The sequence below is a fragment of the Thalassophryne amazonica genome, chromosome 3, assembly GCF_902500255.1.
Source record: "Thalassophryne amazonica chromosome 3, fThaAma1.1, whole genome shotgun sequence".
NCBI classification, from domain to species: Eukaryota; Metazoa; Chordata; class Actinopteri; order Batrachoidiformes; family Batrachoididae; genus Thalassophryne; species Thalassophryne amazonica.
The window spans coordinates 112,594,460-112,606,193 of NC_047105.1; the positions used below are offsets into that span (position 1 = coordinate 112,594,460).

At 40.0% G+C, this 11,734-nt stretch overlaps 1 gene segment (V, D, J or C); it reads right to left on the reverse strand.

Annotated features, from left to right (window-relative positions):
• Positions 1–9,337, reverse strand: part of LOC117507818 — a 34,375-nt gene extending 25,038 nt beyond the window's left edge. Inside the window, 2 exon segments of the C gene segment in view lie at positions 8,862–9,203; positions 9,274–9,337. Of these exon segments, the coding sequence occupies positions 8,862–9,203; positions 9,274–9,337 (406 nt within the window).
• Positions 9,338–11,734: the final 2,397 nt, after the last annotated feature.

Below are 11,734 nucleotides of genomic sequence, written 5' to 3' on the forward strand. Positions count from 1 at the left end.
GTGTATGTATATATATATATATATATGTATGTGTGTGTGTGTGTAAAATAGCCATATAATAAATAAATTATTAACCTCGGAGACAGACATTTGTTGATCGGAAAATACACAAATTTGATTTGAAAGACAATTTAAAGCCATATTAAAGCCATATTACATTTGGAGGCAACCCAGATTGACTGTGTACTGGAGTAAATCACGAACAGGTCATACACACAACTGTGTGTGAGACCTTAAGACAGCTACAACCCCTGGCAAAAATTATGGAATCACCGGCCTCGGAGGATGTTCATTCAGTTGTTTTTAATTTTGTAGAAAAAAAAGCAGATCACAGACATGACACAAAACTAAAGTCATTTCAAATGGCAACTTTCTGGCTTTAAGAAACACTATAAGAAATCAGGAAAAAAATTGTGTCAGTCAGTAACACTTACTTTTTTAGACCAAGCAGAGGGAAAAAATATGGAATCACTCAATTCTGAGAAAAAAAATTATGGAATCATGAAAAACAAAAGAACGCTCCTGTTGTGGGCTGGGGTGTTTGGCTGGTTTGGTTTTTGTTTTCTGTTTCTCCCACCAGGTGGTATGCATTCAGGACTGAGTGGCTGAGCATCAGGACCTCACCCTGAACACCTGAGGCTTGTTTTCACGTGCAGGTCATCAGGACTCACAGCTGTGGTGTATTTTGTCTTAATCAGAGATTGCTGCATTTAAACCTTGAATGCACAGTGTGTGATTGCCAGAGACTCGACCTTGTGAGCAGACGTGTGAGATCGACGTCAGGAGAACAATCTCACCATCACGGACGCAGAGACCGCTCCAGGTTTGACGCCACAGTCTGTGAAGGAGGATTGGGTGAGGTCTCACGCTCTTCAGCACACTTCCTGAGGTAATTTGGTTTTGGTGACTTTTATGAAGTAATGACAGTGGATTTGGTGTCCCTCACACCTTGTGTTAGAGAGCTGTCACGTTATGCTAATTGTCTAATCAGCTTCTGCTGCAGTGGAGATTTGAACTGAGTTGTTCCGTGCCTGCAGGGTGAGAAGCTGATGTATAGATTTAAGCCAGGAAGTGTTTGCTGATTGCGTGCACCTTTGAGTTGTGTCTCTCTGTGTGGAGTTGGACTCACCTCATGTTTTCTTTCTTCACAGACTCGGTTTGTCGCGGCCACCTGGGGGGTGTCGGCGGGGTCCCTGGGTCCGAACTGCTGTGGCTCCGGACCGTTTGCGCTGTTAAGAGCGCGCCGTGTTTCCACCTCACCAGACCGCAGACGTTTTAGTTGTTTAGCACTACTACACTGTTATGTTTATTAAATTCTGTTATCCTTTGAACCGTGCTCTGCTTATTTTATGCTGGCTCCTTTCAAACGCTGGGTCGGGGCTCCGACCGCGTCCGAAACATAACAGCTCCAACACATCACTAGTATTTTGTTGCACCACCTTTGGCTTTTATAACAGTTTGCAGTCTCTGAGGCATGGACTTAATGAGTGACAAACAGTACTCTTCATCAATCTGGCTCCAACTTTCTCTGATTGCTGTTGCCAGATCAGCTTTGCAGGTTGGAGCCTTGTCATGGACCATTTTCTTCAACTTCCACCAAAGATTTTCAATTGGATTGAGATCCGGACTATTTGCAGGCCATGACATTGACCCTATGTCTTTTTGCAAGGAATGTTTTCACAGTTTTTGCTCTATGACAAGATGCATTATCATCTTGAAAAATGATTTCATCATCCCCAAACATCCTTTCAATTGATGGGATAAGAAAAGTGTCCAAAATATCAACGTAAACTTGTGCATTTATTGATGATGTAATGACAGCCATCTCCCCAGTGCCTTTACCTGACATGCAGCCCCATATCATCAATGACTGTGGAAATTTACATGTTCTCTTCAGGCAGTCATCTTTATAAATCTCATTGGAATGGCACCAAACAAAAGTTCCAGCATCATCACCTTGCCCAATGGAGATTCGAGATTCATCACTGAATATGACTTTCATCCAGTCATCCACAGCCCATGATTGCTTTTCCTTAGCCCATTGTAATCTTGTTTTTTTCTGTTTAGGTGTTAATGATGGCTTTCGTTTAGCTTTTCTGTATGTAAATCCCATTTCCTTTAGGCGGTTTCTTACAGTTCGGTCACAGACGTTGACTCCAGTTTCCTCCCATTGGTTCCTCATTTGTTTTGTTGTGCATTTTCGATTTCTGAGACATATTGCTTTAAGTTTTCTGTCTTGACGCTTTGATGTCTTCCTTGGTCTACCAGTATGTTTGCCTTTAACAACCTTCCCATGTTGTTTGTATTTGGTCCAGAGTTTAGACACAGCTGACTGTGAACAACCAACATCTTTTGCAACACTGCGTGATGATTTACGCTTTGATGTCTTCCTAGTCAGCACCTCAGGTTACGTCAATTTTACAGCTAAAAATTGCTCTGAATCTGTATTTTTCTGACGCTGTATGGCTAATTTCATTTTTATCAGCTACATCAGGACTCACACAAGTTAAGGAGTTGAAAGTAATGATTCATAATCTGGTATATCATTTTTTAACAGATAGTGTTGACTGGAGTGAGATATGTCTTTTAAAGCCATTTCAAGAAACATCACTGCAGTTACACAAACGTATGTGATGGACAGCCAATAGTCTTCAGACTTCAGGTAACTTTAAGGCAAGTCAGGTCACCGCATCCACCACACTACAGAACTGTCTTGGATCCTGGATGGAAATCAACTTAGGGTCCCTTTATTGAGAGAGTAGCGTCAAGTGAGAACATGGCGCCATTTTGGGGACCAACTGTGCTGAACTGCTGAATGAACCTTTATGTTTTCAACATTTTATTTTTTTATTTTTTAGCATTTAAGAACATACAGCAACACATTCAGACACAGATACTATTAAAATAAATATATCAAAAAGTTAAGCTATCACATTTACATAAATTTACCATTAACAATTATTTATTTAATTAATTTAAAGCCTGATTTACGTTCCTGCAGCTCTGTAACTGTGTGACTGATTTAAAATTCTCCATTGCTGGATTATGCTTGGATTATAGGTTAGTTGACCTATCCTTGCCAACAAAAGTACCTAAGCCACTGGTTTCCCCAATATATAATATATATTCCAAAGAAACACTACCAATATTCAAACTTGCATCAAGATGTAGACTTCTCAGGTGTAAAGTCAGACGTCTCTGTTCACTGAGCAACAAATAACTGGGACTGAGTCCTGTTGAACGTAATCCTTGCAAGCACCTTTCCCAAAACAGAGAGCATTGTAATACACTGTAATTTTTGCACTCCAGGCAATCACCTTTTCCTTTCCAGTGGGACAACAATCTCTGAGACATTTCAGGCAGGTGTGAATAAAACCCTACAGACAGCCACCTTAGGTTTTCGAATTCATTATCAGTGAATTGGGGTCACACAGGTGCAAATATGGCTGACCTGTTACAGAATGTACTGGAGGTAAATTCTTTATCTAGCCATGCAAATACTTTGCTTTGAGAAATACCAAGTAATTACACAGTGGGGGGAAACAAATCCTGTATAGAAAAATGATGCATTAAGATATATCGATAATCATATATTTCAATCAAATTGTAGCCCTCTGGCTCATCATTGAATCAAACTGTCAGATTCCCATCCCTTGATAATATGCATATGTCGCGGACATGAACAAGGGAAGCTTGTCAGCATATCACCATGTCATTTTGTCCTTCAAACTTTATTTTGAGTAAATACTTCAGGGGAGCATTGGCATGGCAAAAACCTTTTGCCCCTTATTTTGCATTTCAGCTTCTGGAGGGGTCTGCCTCCCCATACCCCCCACCTTTTTAAGCATTTTTTTTTTTTTTTTTTTTTTTTTGCCTTTCAGCTGACCCCTGCCACTTTAATCTTTTTTTTTTTTTATGTAGAAGTACATCAATATTCAAAGTTTTCAGGTAGTTGACAGTAGGGCTGTACAATATGGCCAAATTATCGCATCTCAATATTGTCATATCAATATGATATATGATATGACTATGATTTGACACAAAGTGCAGCAACAGTGAAAATTAAGCATTCTTAAACAAAACAGTAATAATACCACACTCATTTTGCACTCATCATAAGGTTAGGATACTGTGCCCTCCAAAAGTATTGGAACACTTGGAATTTCACACATTTTAATTTGTTTATGCCATTTTAAATACAAGAAATACAAAAAATAAAGAATAAAATTTCTGAAATTATCTTCCTCAAACTCAACTGAAAGCAAATCTCTAAAACTTGATAAAACCTGTAAATAATTATCTGTTTTATTTCCAGTTTTCTTCAGACAAGTCAGGGGATGGAAACATGAACATTTCCAAGTCACTGAATATGTCTTGGACTTTATTTATATAAATTATGAAGAAATAGAAAAGTTTCTTTCACACCAAAACATTAAATCTAGGCTTTCATCTCAAATGTACTTTCTGGCAAATTGTAGCTGAACTTTCAGGTCTTCTTTTTAAGAAAATCCTCCTCTACACCACTTCATCAGGAAGCTGTATTTTATATTTTTAATTAATTTATATCAAGTTGTAGAGATTTGCTTTCAGATTGAGTTAAGGAAGATAATTTTGGGGAAAAAAATTTATTTGAAATGGAATAAACTAAAATGTGTGAAATATCAAGTGTTCCAATACTTTTGAGGGCAACTGAGAAACACTGAGGAGCAGCATCTTACATCTCATATAGTGCAGCAGATAAGAGAATATTTAGAGTGGAATCCTGCAAATGGAGATACAAACACCAAATTTGGCACAAATAACCCATAGACATGAACTCTTTTGAAAAAACTGATTGGCCACTTGAATTTTCAATAGGCAGCCAGGTAGGGGTCAACTGAAGAATTACACAGGGGTCAAAATTAAAATATGCTCCAAACATATAGAAAACTACACCACATTATTTGCCTGATCATAAAGATTCCAAAAAGGTCTAGTTTGGACAATCTGTGACTGAATTCTATGGAGTTATGAGGTAAAAACAGTGAGAATTGTGACAAAGGTCAGTTTCAGTTTGTACAGGGGTCAAAAGTTAAAGTTGCTCCAATTTTGGTAAAAAATGATGCAAATTATTGGTTGAGTTCATCCGGTTTTAAAAAGTAACAGTTTGCATCATGTGTTGCACTTAGTTCATGTTACAGGGTAACATATGTCACAGAATCCAGTTTACATTGACCTTGTTTGACCCTTACTTTGGAGACCAAGCATTCAGCACTGTCAAACTACCCCATTTATTAATCCTATTAACTCAATAACCAATAATTTGCATCACTTTTTACCAAAATTAGAGAAACTCTTTACCTTTTGACTGCTGTACAAACTGAAATTGACCTTTGTCACCATTCTTCTTGCCATTTTTACCCCAAAACTCCATAATATTCAGTCATAGATAGCCCAAACTATACCATTTTAGAATCTTTCTAATCAGACAAGTAATGTGATGTACTTTTCAATTTGATTGGAGCATTTTTAAATTTTGACCCCTGTGTAATTCTTCAATTGTCCCCTACCTGGCCGCCTATTGAAAATTCAAGTGGCCAGTCCGTTTTTTTTTTGTTGTTGTTTTTATGTAGTGACAAAGCTGTATTTGTGCTGAATTTGATGCTTGTATCACCAGTTGAAGGATTGTTTCAGTTATCTGCTGCACTAATAAGCCAATAGAGCATGAACCAGCTGTTGTCTGTTAGCTTAAACATGTGTATATAAGGCAACCCAAATTAAAGGAGAAATGCTGCATTTAACAGCCTGGACCTCATCTCCGGCATAAAATGCGGTCGTTTACTCACCAATATAAGTTTGGTGTGATTAGACGTCTATAGTTCAAATGTCGTGTTCAGTTCAAATCTGAGGCAAACATTTTTTATTTCTACTAAGGTGGATATGAAGTTTTGTGGTACACAGCACAAACTACTGGACAGGAGGAACCTAGCAGTCAATGTGACTCAGTAATTTCAAAATGCAGCTCTTTCAACTAGACGTGTGGTGCCATGACATGTTAATCATCTGTGTCCAGTCAGATTTCAGGGGAGTCCAGTGAAACCCTGGCCTCTGCTCTAGCTCCACCCATGCCAGGAAGTGCTCAACATTTGACATTTCCTGTTTCACTGTGACTGAAAATTTGGCACTTCCTGTTTGAGTGTGAACTTGCCACTGAGTTCCCTTGAGATTCCATGGAATCTCGTCTGGCAATCCAGGAAGTGTTTTACATTTGAACATTTTCTGTTTTACTGTGGATTCAAATCAAATAAAATCAATTTTATTTATATAGCACCAAATCACAACAAACAGTTGCCCCAAGGCGCTTTATATTGTAAGGCAAAGCCATACAGTAATTATGGAAAAACCCCAACGGTCAAAACGACCCCCTGTGAGAAAGCACTTGGCGACAGTGGGAAGGAAAAACTCCCTTTTAACAGGAAGAAACCTCCAGCAGAACCAGGCTCAGGGAGGGGCAGTCTTCTGCTGGGACTGGTTGGGGCTGAGGGGAGAGAGTCAGGAAAAAGACATGCTGTGGAGGGGAGCAGAGATCAATCACTAATGATTAAATGCAGAGTGGTGCATACAGAGCAAAAAGAGAAAGAAACACTCAGTGCATCATGGGAACCCCCCCCCCCCCCCCCCAGCAGTCTAAGTCTATAGCAGCATAACTAAGGGATGGTTCAGGGTCACCTGATCCAGCCCTAACTATAAGCTTTAGCAAAAAGGAAAGTTTTAAGCCTAATCTTAAAAGTAGAGAGGGTGTCTGTCTTCCTGATCCAAATTGGGAGCTGGTTCCAGAGGAGAGGAGCCTGAAAGCTGAAGGCTCTGCCTCCCATTCTACTCTTACAAACCCTAGGAACTACAAGTAAGCCTGCAGTCTGAGAGCGAAGCTCTCTATTGGGGTGATATGGTACTATGAGGTCCCTAAGATAAGATGGGACCTGATTATTCAAAACCTTATAAGTAAGAAGAAGAATTTTAAATTCTATTCTAGAATTAACAGGAAGCCAATGAAGAGAAGCCAATATGGGTGAGATATGCTCTCTCCTTCTAGTCCCTGTCAGTACTCTAGCTGCAGCATTTTGAATTAACTGAAGGCTTTTCAGGGAACTTTTAGGACAACCTGATAATAATGAATTACAATAGTCCAGCCTAGAGGAAATAAATGCATGAATTAGTTTTTCAGCATCACTCTGAGACAAGACCTTTCTAATTTTAGAGATATTGCGCAAATGTAAAAGCAGTCCTACATATTTGTTTAATATGCGCATTGAATGACATATCCTGATCGAAAATGACTCCAAGATTTCTCACAGTATTACTAGAGGTCAGGGTAATGCCATCCAGAGTAAGGATCTGGTTAGACACCATGTTTCTAAGATTTGTGGGGCCAAGTACAATAGCTTCAGTTTTATCTGAGTTTAAAAGCAGGAAATTAGAGGTCATCCATGTCTTTATGTCTGTAAGACAATCCTGCAGTTTAGCTAATTGGTGTGTGTCCTCTGGCTTCATGGATAAATAAAGCTGGGTATCATCTGCGTAACAATGAAAATTTATGCAATGCTGTCTAATAATACTGCCTAAGGGAAGCATGTATAAAGTGAATAAAATTGGTCCTAGCACAGAACCTTGTGGAACTCCATAATTAACCTTAGTCTGTGAAGAAGATTCCCCATTTACATGAACAAATTGTAATCTATTAGATAAATATGATTCAAACCACCGCAGCGCAGTGCCTTTAATACCTATGGCATGCTCTAATCTCTGTAATAAAATTTTATGGTCAACAGTATCAAAAGCAGCACTGAGGTCTAACAGAACAAGCACAGAGATGACTCCACTGTCTGAGGCCATAAGAAGACCATTTGTAACCTTCACTAATGCTGTTTCTGTACTATGATGAATTCTAAACCCTGACTGAAATTCTTCGAATAGACCATTCTTCTGCAGATGATCAGTTAGCTGTTTTACAACTACCCTTTCAAGAATTTCTGAGAAAAGGAAGGTTGGAGATTGGCCTATAATTAGCTAAGATAGCTGGGTCAAGTGATGGCTTTTTAAGTAATGGTTTAATTACTGCCACCTTAAAACCACTTCAAAATTTGGCACTTCCTGTTTAGGACTCCCTGTACTATGAATGAGCTTCATGCTGCTGCACGACGCTTCACTCATATTATGCATATATATATATATATAGAGAGAGAGAGAGAGAGAGAGAGAGAGGCTAACATTAATTAGTACGTCTTGTTTGTTAGCCTTTTGCTGTGTCACTTGCTATGCATATGCACTTCTTACACATTTTTCAATCCAACTTAAATAGAAAACAGATCTAAACATTCAGACATTAGATATCAAACATAAGATAAAACATAATAGTTGGGGGCTGAAGGGTGTGTTTGCTCAGGGCATCATACAAAGTACACCTGCCTCTGCTCCCGTCTGCCACCTTCGCTGCAGTGAGCCATAAAAAATATAGAAGGTGCATTTGACAAAAACCTTTCACTGCATGGAGATGTGGATCCAGCCTCCCCCCGGCATCCATTTAAGTAAATTATCTAACATGGTTTCCACTGCTGTTATATTAGATGAATAAGAAGCAAGACAAGTAGGGTTTGGGGTTTTTTGGACAATATAATTTGAATTCAATCACAAGTCATCTCAAGGTGTTTCATAAGAGCAATGCCTTGGCTTACCCACCCCTCCCATTCAAACTCAGAGGTAACACTGGTAAGGAAAAAACTCCCTTAGGTGTTTTTGGACAATTACAACTATGGTGCCAGTAAGTGTTCATCTTAATGAGTGTTTTAAATGCTGTGATATTGAAGTGGGACAGAGGGTATTACCCAGCACTTCCAGTGACGTGGTTTCGGTGTAGACCGTAGGTGTTATGATGATCCTACATGTGTACAGGCCTTCATCTGCCACAGTCACATTGCGAAGCTTCAGAGATGCGTTGCTTTGCAGAAGCCCCATTTTATCCACCTCACAACCATCTCTGTTCACATGCGCACGTCCGTCCACAAAAGTATACACGATGCGCTTGACTGAGTGTTTATCCACCATGTTCCACTCTATGGTGAGAGAGCGCCAGTCCGCCGGCGTAGACGTTCTGTCGAAGGAGCAGCTGAGAGTTGCATCTGTGGACACGAGCACGCTCAGCGTGTTTATGGCGTCGCCTGAGGAACCTAAAAACATGACCATGTCAGGTGATAAAGCACACTTAAAACATAAAAAACACATGGCAGTTGGCCTTACCTCCACAGTTCAGAGCCATCAGCAGGATTTTTATCATCACTTTGATATTCCAGCAGAGCTCCATTGGGATTCAAGTTGCGAGCAGTAAGATCATAGTGAAAGCTATTATGGAAACTAACCGAAACACCAAGAACGTAAGCTCAGCTGAAACTGTTTCCTTGGACACATGGTTCCACAGAACAAAGGAGAGGTGTTGCTGGTTGCTTTTGATCTGGCAGCTAACGACCTGCTTATCAGGCGCTTTCCAAAGATGTGCTTGGACTTTGGCTTTCAACTGAACATTCCACATTGCTCAGTTGTGGGCGGTGCTTGGTCATTCTTACAAACGCCAGCACACAAACAGTGGGCACCACTACTGAGGTTTTACCTAGATTTACAGAATTTGATAGTATCTCTCTAGACATGCTGACGAAACTCGTAACGTCAACAAAAAGCACAACCTGTTTATTTGATCCTATACCAATAAAACTGTTTAAGGACCTGTGGCCCACTCTTGGGCCGATTGTGCTGGAAATTATTAATCTTTCTTTAACTTCTGGATCTGTTCCTAAACGTTTCAAATATGCAGTGATTAAACCATTACTTAAGAAACCTAATTTTGACCCTAGTGTATTGAAAAACTATCGGCCGATATCAAATCTATCATTTTGCTCTAAAATTCTGGAAAAAGTGGGGTCACGGCAGCTCATACACTATCTTACTGAGAATAATCTCTTTGAGCCACTGCAGTCTGCTTTTAGAAAATATCATTCCACAGAGACAGCTCTCACTAAAGTGGTGAATTATCTTCCACTTACAATGGATTCGGACACCACTACAGTTCTGCTGCTGTTAGATCTCAGTGCTGCATTTGATACAGTGGATCATCATATTCTACTTGATAGGCTGGAAAATACTTGACCAGTCGTTCTGTGTTTTGTACAGTAACACTACCTCTAACCTTAGTGACATGAAATTTGGGGTTCCTCAGGGGTCTGTCTTAGGCCCCCTGCTTTTCTCCCTTTATATAGCACCCCTTGGGCACATATTGCGGCATTTTGGGATTACCTTTCACTGCTATGCAGATGATACTCAGTTATATATGCCAATAACTGCTGGTAATCTCGTTCACATAAAATTCTTAGAAGATCTCCTTGCAGCAGTGAGAAGTTGGATGTCTAGAAACTTCCAACTTTTAAACTCTGATAAGACTGAAATGATGGTTCTTGGTCCACTGAGACATCGGCATAAATTTGACCAGTTAACACAGCCTAGGTTCGTGTGTCATACATCACCCTGACAAAGTGAGGAACCTTGGGGTAATTTTTTGATCCTTCGTTGTCCTTTGGCCTCTATTAGAAATATTACTAGGACTGCTTTCTTCCACCTGCGAAATATAGTGAAGATTCGTCCCATCCTGTCTATGGCTGATGCTGTGACAATGATCCATGCGTTCATCTCTTCTAGATTGGACTACCGCAATGTTCTATTTTCTGGTTTACCGCAGTCTAGCATTAGGGCTCTCCAATTGGTTCAGAATGCTGCAGCCAGACTTTTGACACAAAGCAGAAAGTTTGACCACATTACACCCATTTTGGCATCTCTTCACTGGCTTCCTGTCCCAGTGAGATCAGATTTTAAGGTTCTGCTACTAACCTATAAAATTATTCATGGACTGGCACCTCCATGCCTAGCTGACCTAATTAAATCTTACGTACCGGCCTGGGCTTTACGTTCTCAGGGTGCAAGACTACTTTGTGTCCCTAAGGTGAATAAGAAGTCTGCAGGTCATAGAGCTTTCTCTTATCGTGCCCCTGTTCTGTGGAATGGTCTCCCTGCGTCAATAAAACAATCAGATTCTGTGGAGACTTTCAAGTCCAGACTTAAGACGCACTTATTTTGCCTTTCATATGGCTAGCATACTGGTACAGTTTTGTTTTACGCTTTTTTCTCTTTTAATTCATGTTATTAGTAATTGGAGCGTGCCGCGGCCTCAATTTCACCTAAATTCTGGGTCTTTTAGTGAAGCTTAGGGCTAGCGGCAGGCGATCACCTTAGTATTTCTTCTGTTTTTCTTGTTGTTTAATGCTGGCAAATTATACAGTATTTTTTTGTCTTTCTGATGCCTGATTCTGTTTTTTCTCTGTTTAAGGTGCAGCTCCATCCAGAGATGGGAGTTGTGTTTGTGTTGGCGACCCTCCTGTCCTGTGCACCAACAGCAGTTCTTATATATTCGTCCGTGAATTGTTCTGTGAATTATTTCTGTAATTTATGTTTGTAGCATGGCCCAAGCAGAGGGTCACCCCTTTGAGTCTGGTCTGCTTGAGGTTTCTTCCTCAGAGGGAGTTTTTCCTTACCACTGTTGCTCTGGGGGTTGGTAAGGTTAGACCTTACCTGTGTGAAGAGCCTTGAGGCAACTCTGTTGTGATTTGGCGCTATTAAAAAAAAAAGTACTTCTGTTCATCCACGTCAGTTCATCCTC